General features: G+C 51.8%; 1 protein-coding gene across 1 annotated transcript in view; it reads left to right on the top strand.

Annotated features, from left to right (window-relative positions):
* Positions 1-13391, top strand: part of LOC101595403 (Fc gamma binding protein) — a 109792-nt gene that overhangs the window by 47562 nt on the left and 48839 nt on the right. The window contains exons 14-20 of the mRNA XM_045134168.1: positions 5029-5366; positions 6396-6969; positions 7270-7886; positions 8550-9093; positions 10220-10791; positions 11076-11649; positions 12932-13131. Of these exons, the coding sequence (XP_044990103.1) occupies positions 5029-5366; positions 6396-6969; positions 7270-7886; positions 8550-9093; positions 10220-10791; positions 11076-11649; positions 12932-13131 (3419 nt within the window). The remainder of the gene's footprint in view (positions 1-5028; positions 5367-6395; positions 6970-7269; positions 7887-8549; positions 9094-10219; positions 10792-11075; positions 11650-12931; positions 13132-13391) is intronic.

Raw genomic sequence — 13391 nt, 5'->3', positions numbered from 1 at the left:
ACTTATCTCCTGCAAATGTATTCCAAAGCCCACAAACTAGGTGGTCAGATTGATCCCAGCAATCCCTGACACCAATTTTCTGTAATCATCACTTTCTCGTTGCTGTGACAAAATGACAGAAGCAATACAAGTGAAAAAGGATTTGTCTGTGCTCACGGTTTGAGAACATCCAGTCCATCATGGGTGGAGGAATGGCAGCAGGCAGCCCCGTAGCAAAGACAGTTTATATATGTGGCAGCTTCTGTATGCCTTGGCAAACCAGAAAGCAGAAAACTCAACCAGAGTGGTATGGGCTATAAATTTCAAAGCCTGCCACTTGTGACTTACTTCCACTAGTTAGCTCTCTCTTGAAGGTTCCATAGCCTCCCAAAATAGCACCACCAACTAGGGACCAAATATTCAAACATATAAGTTGGTGGCAAGGGGACACTTCACATTTAAACCATAACTATATGACCATCCTTGTGTCACTGGAATGAAGTCAAGTTGGTCATTAATTTTGTTTGTTTTTTGTTTGATTTTTGAGGTAGGGTCTCGCTCTAGCCCAGGCTGACCTGGAATTCACTAGGTAGTCTCAGGCTGGCCTTGAACTCACAGCAGTCCTCCTACCTCAGCCTTCCAAGTGCTGGGATTAAAAGTGTGAGTTACCATGCCTGTCTGATCTTTTCAATATGTCAGTGAATTCAGTTTGCAAGAATTTTATTAAGAATTTTTCTGCACCAGGGGAGCTGGCCTGTAGCTTCCTTCTTTTGTTGTGTTCTTATCTGGTTCTGGTATGAGGAGAATACAGACTTTGAAGAATACGTCTGGTAGCATTCCTTTTCTTTCGATCATATAAAACTGAGAAGCATTGGTATTGATTCTTCAAATGCCTGCTATTCATTCTTATTGGTCTAGTCTGTTAGAGACATTACGTGGTGTTTTCTATTTGATTCATTGAGGTTTTCATCTCAAAATTTCTGTTTCTTTCCCCCCAAATTTCAAGTTTGTTGAATTTATTGTCCATGCTGCTGACTTTCTTGTGCAGGTCTTGAATTGACCTCCTGACACAACTTACCTGCTTGTGTGTATTCTCTCTGAGGTCATTTCTGTTTTTAAGTGAGGCTTTGGAGTTCTTTGTCCAGCATTCCAACCATTTCAGTATGTGTGGATTAGAGTATTGGAGAGTTAGGGTCTTTTGCTTTTTCCTGTTTCTAAGTTGCTGTTGTTCGCATGTTGGGATGGATATGTTCTCTGGTTTATTTGAAAGATTTTCATAGTGAGAGACCTTCCCTTCCCTTGAAGACCATTCAGAGAGGAGAAAACACACTGCTATAACACCACTACCAACAAACCAAGCCACTATCAAAATATAAGTAAGGGCTGGGGAGGTGGGTCAGCGGTTAAGACACTTGACTGCAAAGCCTAATGGCTGGGGTTTGACTCCCTAGTACCCATAAAGAGCCCGATGCACAAAGTGGTTCATACTTCTAGAGATCATTTGTAACAGCTAGAGTCCCTGGCATGCCCACTCACTCTTTCTTCTTGTAAATAACTGAAACATTTTTTTTGTTTGTTTGTTTGGTTTTGGATTTTTGAGGTGGGGTCTCACTATAGCTCAGGCTAACCTGGAATTCACTATGGAATCTCAGGGTGGCCTCGAACTCAAGGTGATCCTCCTACCTCTGCCTCCCGAGTGCTGGGATTAAAGGTGTGCGCCACTATGCTCGGCTATTGAAACATTTTTTAAAAGCGTAATTAAAATCAGGCTGGAGAGATGGTGTAGTGGTTAAGGCACTTGCCTATGAAGCCTAAGGACTAGTGTTCGACTCTCCATATTACACATAAACCAGACACACAATGTGACACAAGCTCATGGGTTGCACATGTGCGCAAGATGGCACACACATCTAAAGTTCGATTAAAGTGGCTGGAGCCCCTGGAGTGCTAATCCTCTCTGATAAAAAAATTTATTTATTTATTTATTTATTTATTTATTTGAGGTAGGGTCTCACTCTAGCTCAGGCTGACCTGGAATTCCTCAGGATGGTCTCAGACTCATAAGGATCCTCCTACCTCTGCCTCCCAAGTGCTGGGATGTGCCACCATGCCCAGCTCTGATTTAAAAAAATTAAATATAATTAAAATCAATGGAAGCCAACTCTTTACACTAGCAATAATCATAGAAAAGACAATGCATGGCCAGGCATGGTGGCTTATAACTTCAATCCCAGCACTTGGGAAGCAGAGGTATGAAGATCACTGTGACTTAGAAGCCAGCCTGGGAAGACAGAGTGAGTGCTATAGTGTGGGCTAGAATGAGATCCTATCTTGAAAAGAAAGAAAGAGAGAGGGAAAGGAAGGAAGGAAGGAAAGAAGGAAGGAAGAAAAAAGAGAAAGAAATGCAAAGATAATGTGCAGAGGCAGGGGGATTGCCATGAGTTTGAGGCCATCCTCAGACTACATAGTGAATTCTAGGTCAGCCTGAGCTAGAGTGAGACCCTACCTCAAAAAATCAAAAGAAAAAAAAAGATAATACAAAAATAATGTAAACACAGTAAAAGTAATAATGAAATGAAGGAAACAGACATGAACTGTGGAGGAAAAAGAAGCAACAATGTAAAGGAGAAGAGAAGAAAGAAAGGAGAAGAGTACGAGGAAGAGAAAGGCCATTTTCTGTTTCTGTCTGGCACCCCAAAGCCTCTACACCTGGATGGCTATCACTTTTCTGCTATTATCTGATTGAGCATGTTTGCTGTATCTTTAGCTCATATTTCCTCCTTTTCTATGCCAGGATCCACAAGTTGCATGTTTTAATGGTTTCTCAGAGGTCTTGTATGTTCTGCTTGTACTTTCTTAGTTTCTTTTCCTCCCTTAGAGGGAATGAGCACACCAGGGCCTCTTGCCACTGCAAATGAATTCCCAAGTGCATGCACCACTCTGTGTATCTGGTTTTACGTGGGCACTGAGGTATCGTGGGCACTGGGCTTTCAGGTTTTGTAAGCAAGCGCCTGTTTCTTTATTATTGTTTGAATATTTAAATTCATCCACTTTATTGCAAGCCCTGACATTTGATTTTTTTTTAATTTAATTAATTTATTTGCAAGAATGAGAGAGGGAAAGAGGGAGAGAGAGAAAGAGAGAGAATGGGCACACCAGGGCCTCTAGCCACTGCAAATGAACTCCAGACGCATGCGCCACCTTGTGCATCTGGCTTATGTGGGTCCTGGGGAATTGCACCGAGGTCCTTTGGCTTTGCAGGCAAATGCCTTAACTGCTAAGTTATCTCTCCAGGCCACCCTGAAATTTTTTTTTGTTATCCACTTGAGCTAGTCTGTTGTTGAGACTTTCATCTTACTGTTTCATGTGACTTGTTCTTTGTATTGACAGTTTCTACATTTCTATCTCCTTTTGGAATTATATACTTTGCTTTCTTCCTTTGTTCTGTCCTTCCTTCCCTCTTTTCTTCTTTTTGTTTGTTTTTTTCTTTGATACATGTTCTCATGTAGCCCAGGCTGGCCCTAGACCAGCTGTGTACCCAAGGATAACCTTGTTCTCCTCATCCCCCACCTCCCAAGCAAGATGGTCCAAGTTAGGGGCTCAGCTCAGAGCCTGGCCCAACTCCACACCGTAAATGTCTGTGAATGAACCAATGAGAGGCAAAGAAAATAAGACGTCAAGGAAATAGGAGAAAAACATGGCCCAAACATTCTGCCCAGGGAACTGAACATGTTTGCTGTATCTTTAGCTCATATCTCCCAAGGGCTGAGGTTTCATAAATACCAGTAGTGCATGCAGCTTCTTCCTTACTTCATTCAGCTGTTTGTGTTCTGTTTGAATTCAGTGAGGCACTTATTCATGCCTTTTTTTGATTTAGTTCATCATTCTTATAAGTTTATTTTTAAAAATTCATTGTCTGCAATCTCATTCATATCACTTTCATTAGAGGTAAGAACTGTGAGCTCTAGGCCATCCTGGGGCTACATAGTGAATTTCAGGTCAGCCTAGGCTAGAGTGAGACTACTTCAAAACCAAAACCAAAAGGAGAGAGAGAAAAAGAGAACTAAGTTGGAAGCAGACACCTGGGGTGTCCAGGTGACTAGCTGGGCAGCCAGCTGGCTGGAGGAACTCACTGAGTAGATGACTCCTATGCTACAGACCCCACCTAGCTGGAGGAGCAGAACAAGCTTACAAACAGGACAGGAGGGGGCCTCACCCTCCTGCGGTGATTCACGCACGCCCTCTGCTGATGGAGCTTCCTAAACACTGGGTGTCCCAAAACTGGAGCCACAGACAGGAATGCTGGCAGGGGGCCAGGGGCCAGGAAGCCCTCCAGGAGAAGGCCTCAGAAATGGGACTGTTAAGGCTGAACTCAACGCCTCCCATGAATTGAGTTCAGCACTGTGGGATCCCATGAGACTTATATTGAGACACTCAGGGCCAAGGTTTGCAATGTTGGGATCCTGACGCTGGTTCTCACTGGGACTGTGATCTTGGGCATAAGTCTAGGAACTGGGATCTCAGATGTGGATGCCCTCGGCCCTGGCATCTTAGCAGGGGCCACGGAAACTGGGTCAACTGGAACTGAGATCTTTTTTTTAAAATCTTTTTTTTTTTTAAATTTATTTATTTATTTATTTGAGAGTGACAGACACACAGAGAGAAAGACAGGTAGAGGGAGAGAGAGAGAATGGGCGCGCCAGGGCTTCCAGCCTCTGCAAACGAACTCCAGACGCGTGCGCCCCCTTGTGCATCTGGCTAACGTGGGACCTGGGGAACCGAGCCTCGAACCGGGGTCCTTAGGCTTCACAGGCAAGCGTTTAACTGCTAAGCCATCTCTCCAGCCCTGGAACTGAGATCTTAAACGAACAAGGGAATCCTGGAACCTGGGTCTCAGACAGCACCCTGCAGGGCCTGGGTCTCAGAGGAAGGGACATTAGGGCATGCACCGCCAATTACGGACAGAGTTCACAATTCGGCACAAATGTCAGACTTCAGGGACTCCCTGTGGTGGACTGCCCATCAAGGTCCTCTCCCCTCTTTCCCTAGACCCATGCCACGGTGTTACCTGCCGGCCACAGGAGACGTGCAAAGAGCAAGATGGCCAGGGTGTGTGTGTGCCCAACTATAACTCCACATGCTGGCTGTGGGGTGACCCTCACTACCACTCCTTCGATGGCTGGAACTTTGACTTCCAGGGCACCTGCAGCTACCTGTTGGCAGGAACTGGCTGCCCTGGGGTCAGTGTTCAAGGCCTGACCCCCTTCAGTGTCACCACCAAGAATGAGAACCGGGGCAGCCCTGCTGTGTCCTATGTGAAGCTGGTCACCGTGAACGCTCTCAACACCAACATCTCCATCCACAAGAACGAGATTGGCAAAGTCCGGGTATGTCCAGCAGGACAGTCCTCCACATACCCCAGGAGGGCAATAGATTTGGGAGCATGAAAGTGTCCATCTTACCCTAGGTCTGAAACCAACAATGACAGGAAAGTAGGACCCTTTGCTAAGGGCTTTAAAGCAGGCCCTCAGTGTTTGCCTTTGCACAGACCTGCTCCGTGATGTTGTGCAAGTGCCTGAACACAGTGAGCTTTGTAGCAGTCCCCACCTCCCAAGCAAGATGGTCCAAGTTAGGGGCTCAGCTCAGAGCCTGGCCCAACTCCACACCTGTAAATGTCTGTGAATGAACCAATGAGAGGCAAAGAAAATAAGATGTCAAGGAAATAGGAGAAAAACATGGCCCAAACATTCTGCCCAGGGAACTGAAGGTGTAGGTTAATAGCAGCTCACAAGCGGGGTGGCGTGGAAAGAACAGGCAGTGTAGAACAGAGGGTGAAGGAGTGGAGGACTCCAAACACAGGCAGAGAGTAAGAGGGGAAAGACAGAATCAGAGACAAACCCACGGAGGAAATGCAGACACAGAAACATAGAGACCCATGGCAAAGAAGTGAAAAGAGAATTCTAGAAAGGATAGATCTGGAGGAAGAGGGAGGGAGAGCCATTCAAAGAGAGAAGATGGAGATCAGAAGAAAAAACAACAACAAAAAAGAATCAGATGAGTTAGGCATGGTGGCACATGCCTTTAATCCCAGCACTGGGGAGGCAGAGGTAGGAGGATCACTGTGAGTTCGAGGCCACCCTGAGACTCCATAGTGAATTCCAGGTCAGCCTGGGCTAGAGTGAGACCTTACCTCAAAAACCAAAAATAAAATAAATTAATCATCATCATCATCATCATCATCATCATCACAGAGAGGCTTCATTGCTCCGGGCTGGGATGAGAATAGATGTCCGTGTACACGAAGTACTTGGAAGCTCCAGGCCTCCAGCAGGTAGAGGGAGGAATACGGGCAGTAGAGTCTATATCTTGAGCCAACCCAGCTCCCATTGTTCATGCTGTCTGCCCTCTCTCCCCAGGTGAACGGAGTGCTCACAGCCTTGCCTGTGTCTGTGGCTGGCAGGCGGATCTCAGTGACCCATGGGGCCTCAAAGGCTGTGCTGGTGACAGACTTTGGGCTTCAGGTCACCTATGACTGGAATTGGCGGGTAGAGGTTACTCTGCCCAGCAGCTACCATGGTGCGGTGTGCGGGCTCTGTGGAAACATGGACCAGAACCCCAACAACGACAAAGTCTTCCCCAATGGCACACAGGCTCCCTCTATACCCACCTGGGGTGGCAGCTGGCAAGTTCCAGGCTGGGATCCTCTTTGCTGGAATGAATGCCAAGGCTCCTGCCCAACATGCCCCGAGGACCGGCTGGAAGAATATGAAGGTCCAGGCTTCTGTGGACCTCTGGCCCCTGGCACAGGAGGCCCCTTTGCCAGCTGCCATGCCCATGTGCCTCCTGAGAGCTTCTTCAAGGGCTGTGTGCTGGATGTGTGCCTGGGTGGTGGTGCCCAAGACTTGCTTTGCCAGGCACTGGCTGCCTACGCTACTGCCTGCCAGGCCGCGGGCATCGTCATCAAGGACTGGAGGACGGAGACCGGCTGTGGTGAGTGGAGGCAGCAGGGTGGGGATTGGGGCTGGGACACTAACTGTAGGACTGTTTGCTTCCACTGCAGCCCGTGGGGTCTTTTTGCCTGTTTCTTCCTGCACTCTGTCTGTGGCTGCACTAGAGTCTGTCCCACTGATTCTCTCCGTCTGTCTCTCACTTGTCCTGCCTCTCCTTTCTCTCTCTGCATCACCCCATCTCTGTCCCCCTCTGTCTGTCCCTGTCTCCTCCCAGCCTGTCCCCAGCTGCCAGCACCTAACCCATTCTGTTCTTCTCCCTCCCTTCCTTCACTGCCCACAGAGCTCCCCTGCCCTGACAACAGCCACTATGAGCTCTGTGGCCCACCCTGCCCAGCCAGCTGCCCACCCCCTGGGCCTTCCACAAGGCCAGCTGCATGTGACGGGCCCTGCACTGAGGGCTGCCAGTGTGACCAGGGCTTCGTGTTGAGTGCTGATCGCTGTGTCCCCCTGGATGGTGGCTGTGGCTGCTGGGCCAACGGCACCTACCACGAGCCAGGCAGCGAGTTTTGGACGGATGCCACCTGCTCCCGACTGTGTTACTGTGGGCCTGGTGGTGGTTCCCTGGTCTGCTCATCCGCCAGCTGTGGGCAGGGTGAAGAGTGTGCCTTGTTGCCCTCCGGCCAGATCGGCTGCCAACCCGCCAGCACCGCCGAGTGCCAGGCCTGGGGTGATCCCCATTACATCACCCTGGATGGACATCGATTCGACTTCCAGGGCACCTGTGAGTACCTGCTGAGCGCGCCCTGCCACGCCCCACCCAAGGGGGCCGAAAACTTCACCGTCACTGTGGCCAACGAGCACAGGGGCAGCCAGGCGGTCAGCTACACCCGCAGCGTCACTCTGAATATCTATGGGCACAGCCTGACCCTCAGTGCCCGCTGGCCCCGGAAGCTACAGGTGAGTGGGCAGAAGCCCAAGCCAGCTCCTGGGGTGCGGGGGACAGTGAGGGATGCGCCATTTCCCAGAGTTCCTTGCACAGGGGCGATGGAGGCTCAGACTATAGGCCAGGGGCAGAAAGGCTTGGCACAGTGGCCTCTGTCTCAGCCTTATTTCGGTCCTCTGTAGCATGGTCTCCTATAGTGCCTGCTCCAGGTAGAAGAGCAATGGTACTTCTGGGTGGAGTGGTTCATTCTTGCAATCCTAGCACTAAGTGGCTGAGCTAACATGACTGCAAGAGCTCCCTGCCAGCCTGCACCAAAGGGCGAGACCATACATACCTACATATATACATATCCAGAACGGCTGAGTATGGTGGCGCACGCCTTTAATCCCAGCACTGGGGAGGCAGAGGTAGGAAGATCTCGTGAGTTCGAGGCCTCCCTGAGAGTACATAGGTCAGCCTGGGCTAGAGCGAGACCCTGCCTCGAAAAACAAAGCAAGTCAGAAACAAAACAAAAACAGAACGCGCGCACAGGCAGAGCCAATCACGCACCTCTTCACCATTATACTAACTGGAAAAGATTCTGCTTTGGGCCCCCAAGACTGGGTGGTGGAGACAGGATTTAAACCCTACTTAGCGCCACTTCCTCACTGCCCACCCGTGTCGACACCCACACGCAGGTGGACGGCGAGTTCGTGGCCCTGCCCTTCCGGCTGGCCCCGCGCCTGCACGCGTACGTGAGCGGCGCCGACGTGGTGGTGACCACGGCCTCGGGACTCTCGCTGGCCTTTGACGGGAACAGTTTCGTGCGCTTGCGCGTGCCCGCAGCCTACGCCGGCGCCCTCTGCGGCCTGTGTGGGAACTACAACCAAGATCCCGGGGACGATCTGACCGCAGTGAAGGGAGACCCTGCAGGCTGGCAGGTGGGCGGCGCCCCCGGCTGTGGGGAGTGCACGCCCGGACCTTGCCCGCAACCCTGCACGCCGGAGCAACAGGAGCCCTTCCGTGGCCCTGACGCCTGCGGTGTCATTTCGGCCCCTGATGGCCCACTGGCCCCCTGCCACAGCCTCGTGCCACCAGAGAAGTACTTTGAGGCTTGTTTGGTGGACGCCTGCCAGGTTCAAGGCCATCCGGGAGGCCTTTGTCCTGCCGTGGCCACCTACGTGGCAGCTTGCCAGGCCGCCGGGGCCCAGCTTGAAGAATGGAGGCGACCAGACTTCTGCCGTGAGTACTGACCCATGCGCCATCCACACAGAGGGCTCCTGCCCGAATGTTTTAGCCCAAGTCTGTTACCCTAAACCTGGTGGTAACTAATTTTACCAGCTCCTTCCCAGGACTGTTAGGACAAGAGCCTTAAGCCTCCATGATGTCTTCTGTTAGCGACAAACCTTGGCATTTAAACTCTGAAAAACACTATAGTCAGAGCCTGGCGTGGTGTCGCATGTTACTTAATCCCAGCACTTGAGGGGCATAGGTAGGAAGGTTGCTATGAGTTCGAGGTGAGCCCGAGACTACACAGTGAATTCAAAAGCGAGAAGCTACCTCAAACAAACAAACAAACAACAAAACAAAGCAAAAACCACTAGTCAGGAAGTTCAGCTAAACTCTGGGTGCAGACAGCTCTGGACTCTGGGGAACCCATGCACTCACAGATCCAAAGAAGATAGGCTTAGATGTGGCCCAGTCACAGTCACATAGCAAGCAACCTCTGTCAGAGACCCAGTGTGCCTCACTTGGTCAGATGCCCCATGACCATCTGCCCCACTGGAACACAGATGGCCACACAAAAGTGGCCATATGCTCTGAGAGGCATCTCAGTAGACTCTACACTTGCATACCTCACACTGGTCAGACACCCTCAGCTGTGATCAGGACCTGCCCCAGACTGACCAGAGTCTGGGCGGCTCGTTCAGGCAGGTCTGCTGAGTCAGGTTCACCCCATCAGTGTCACCAGATCAGAAACACACTGGCAGGATCACACGCTGAAACAGGCCCCGTCAGAGAGACTGAAAGGTGTGCCAGGAAATGTCAGCACCACCTCCAGTGCACTCACACCAACTGTCCCCAGATACACATGTCCCCGTCACTTTTCTCTCTGAGATTCCCATGGCTGGTTCCATCCACTTTGGAGGGATGCACGTGGTCGACCGGGTAGGATGACACACTCTGGTCAGGAAGAGCTGATTGTGCCCCACACAGCCAAGTCCTATACTGAGTCCCCTGGCAGATGTGCTGATCAGTTCCCATAGCTGGCCAGAGGCACCCAGGCTGCCCCAGGCAGGCTCCCCACCTGAGGCCTCCCTGACCCCACTATTGCCCTTGTGTGACTCTTCCTTGTCCTGTCCCACAGCCCTCCAGTGCTCTGCCAACAGCCACTACCAGCTGTGTGGCGACTCCTGCCCCGTGAGTTGCCCAAGCCTCTCAGCCCCTGAGGGCTGTGAAACCACCTGCCGTGAGGGCTGTGTCTGTGACTCCGGCTTTGTGCTCAGCGGTGACGCCTGTGTGCCTGTCGGCCAGTGCGGCTGCCTCCACGGTGGCCGCTACTACCCACTGGGTGCTGCCTTCTACCCGGGTCCTGAGTGCGAGCGGCGCTGCGAGTGTGGGCCAGGTGGCCAGGTCAGCTGCCAGGAGGGCGCAGCCTGTGGGCCGTATGAGGAGTGCCGGATTGACAATGGTGTCCAAGCCTGCCATCCCACAGGTTGTGGTCGCTGCCTGGCCAATGGGGGCATCCATTATGTCACCCTTGATGGGCGGGTCTATGACCTGCATGGCTCCTGCTCCTATGTCTTGGCCCAAGTCTGCCACCCAAAACCTGGTGACGAGGACTTTTCCATTGTGCTTGAGAAGAGCTCAACTGGTGATCCCCAACAAGTGGTGGTAACTGTGGCAGGCCAGGTTGTGGTCTTGGCTCAAGGGCCTCAGGTAAGTGGATATGACCCTGCCCCGTAATTCTGAGTGGGACATATCACCATCCATGCCCCACCTAATAGGTTGCAGAGGGGACATATTTTCATCTTGGGTATTTCTGGTAGTTCTGGAGCTGGAATATTGGCCCCACCCCAAGAATCTATTGGAGACATGAGCCTAACCCCACCCAACTAAGAGAGACATAGCTCTGCCCTGGGTCTGGGAGAGACAAGCTTCCTGCTGGAACTATAAGGGCCTGAGGTGCTGTGTACCCCATCCTAACCGACGTTTTCACCTAGGTGATTGTGGATGGCGAGGCTGTGGCCCTACCTGTGGCTGTGGGCCATGTGCGGGTGACTGCCGAAGGCCGAAACATGATTCTGCAGACCACCAAGGGGCTGAGGCTTCTCTTTGATGGTGACACCCATGTCCTCATATCCATCCCTAGTCCCTTCCATGGCCGTGTCTGTGGCCTCTGTGGCAACTTTAATGGCAACTGGAGCGATGACTTTGTGCTGCCCAGTGGTGCAGTGGCCCACAGTGTGGAGGCCTTTGGAGCTGCATGGCGAGTTCCTAGCTCCTCCCCAGGCTGTGGTGAGGGCTGTGGGCCCAAAGGCTGCCCCGTGTGCTTGGCAGAGGAGACAGCAACCTATGAAAACAACGAAGCCTGTGGGCGAATCCGGGACCCCCATGGCCCCTTCGCGACCTGCCACCAGGTGCTGAGTCCCTCTGAATACTTCCGCCAATGTGTGTATGACCTGTGTGCCCACAAGGGTGACAGAGCCTACCTCTGCCGTGGCCTGGCAGCCTACACTGCAGCCTGCCAGGCAGCCGGTGCAGCTGTGAAGCCCTGGAGGACCGACAGCTTCTGCCGTGAGTGTCCGTGCACCTCCGTGGGGTGCCTGACCCTGCCTTCCCTGTCTACTGCTCAGAATCCTTGCCTCTTACAGGGCTCCCTGCGTCCCCCTGCCACCTCATGCTCTGTGGCTGTCCTCCCTCCCTGTTGACTCTGGTGTGTCCACCTCCAGTCAGTGGCTCACCCTCCCTGACCACCCACCTCTGACCTGGGAGGAGGGAAAGCTGTCAGAAGGCCACATGAAAGCCTGAGTCTGTGGCTCTCCATGACCTTCAAGACCATAACTCTTTATATCCCCTGGGACAAGACCACAGCCCATAGATGGCCAAACCTGGACAGTCCCCTCCTTCAGATTCCCAGACCAGGAACACATTCCCTCAGAGTCTAAGAATGGCAATGCCCCTTTGTGTCCCATGACAGCCATTTCTTTCTTTCTCTCTTTTTTTTTTTTTTATCCATTCATTTATTTATTTCAGACAGAGACAGGGAGGGGGATATATATATATATATATATATATATATATATATATATATATTTATAGAGAGAGAGAGAGAGAGAGAGAGAGAGAGAGAGAGAGAGAGAGAGGGGTGGGGAGGGAGGGAGGGAGAGAGAGAGAGAGAGAATGGGTACATCCGAACTCCAGAACTGCCACCTTGTGTTTCATGACAGCCATTTCTTGTCTCCTGTGGGCAAGACCTCCAACCCAAGGCCTGCCCCAGTGTTCACAGTGGATACTGTCTTGTCTGTATCTCAAAGTCTCTTCTGAGTACCAGGCCCAGCTATCTCCTGACCTCTGAACACATTCTCTGGTGGTCTTTACAGCCCCAAGGCCTGTGGATTCCCAGTACAAATGACCATTTCACCCAGACCTGGTCCTTCTTTCCCTGCCCAAATGCCCGTCTGACAACAGCCACAGCCCGTGATGACTTAACCAGAGTCCAAAGCCGTGCCTTGTTTCCAAGTCCTCAGAGACCATCTTTTTCTCTTGTCCCTTATTCAATACCCATGCTTCTACCTATCACCTCACCCTGCCGTCCTGCTGACCCCCTTTTCCAGACCAGACTCTGTCTCCACCTTCTCATGCTGTTAGACCTCTCTTCTATGGGTTCTTCCCCAAGAAAGTGTGCTTACTGTGGGCTGTGGCTGTGCGTCCTCATAGCTGTGACTTTCACAGGACAGGGCTGCCTTCGTCATTTGTGTCATTAGCATCTCTCAACCAGGGATGGGAGTGCAGAATGTCCAGCTGGGTGTCCGTGCCCTCCTGCAGGCGTGACCCCTCACCGCCTGTCTCTCTGCAGCTCTCCAGTGCCCCGCCCACAGCCACTACTCCGTCTGCACACTCTCCTGCCAGGACTCCTGCGCAGCGCTCTCCGGTCTCACGGGCTGCACCAGCCGCTGCTTTGAAGGATGCGAGTGTGACGAGCGCTTCCTGCTCTCCCAGGGCGCCTGCGTCCCTGCCCAAGAGTGCGGCTGCACCCATGGTGGCCGGTACTTACCGGTGAGCCGGGGCTGGAGGTTGGCAGAATGGGTTCGGGAGCTTGAGGTAAACGCAAGCTTCTGTCCAAAGGGGGGGCTCCAGGAGTCACCACCAGGTCCCAGCTGTGTGACTTGATAGAGGTACCTTCCTGTGTCAGTTTTGGAGGCCAGGGGTCAGAAATAAAGGTCACTGGACTAAAACCAAGGTGTTAGCAGTGTGGCACCATCTTGGAAGATAAACTGATTCTTGCCTTTCCCCTGTTCTGGTGGCTATGGACTTAG

Source organism: Jaculus jaculus, chromosome 14 (genome assembly GCF_020740685.1).
Source record: "Jaculus jaculus isolate mJacJac1 chromosome 14, mJacJac1.mat.Y.cur, whole genome shotgun sequence".
NCBI lineage: Eukaryota > Metazoa > Chordata > Mammalia > Rodentia > Dipodidae > Jaculus > Jaculus jaculus.
This window is presented reverse-complemented; position numbering and strand designations above follow the sequence as displayed.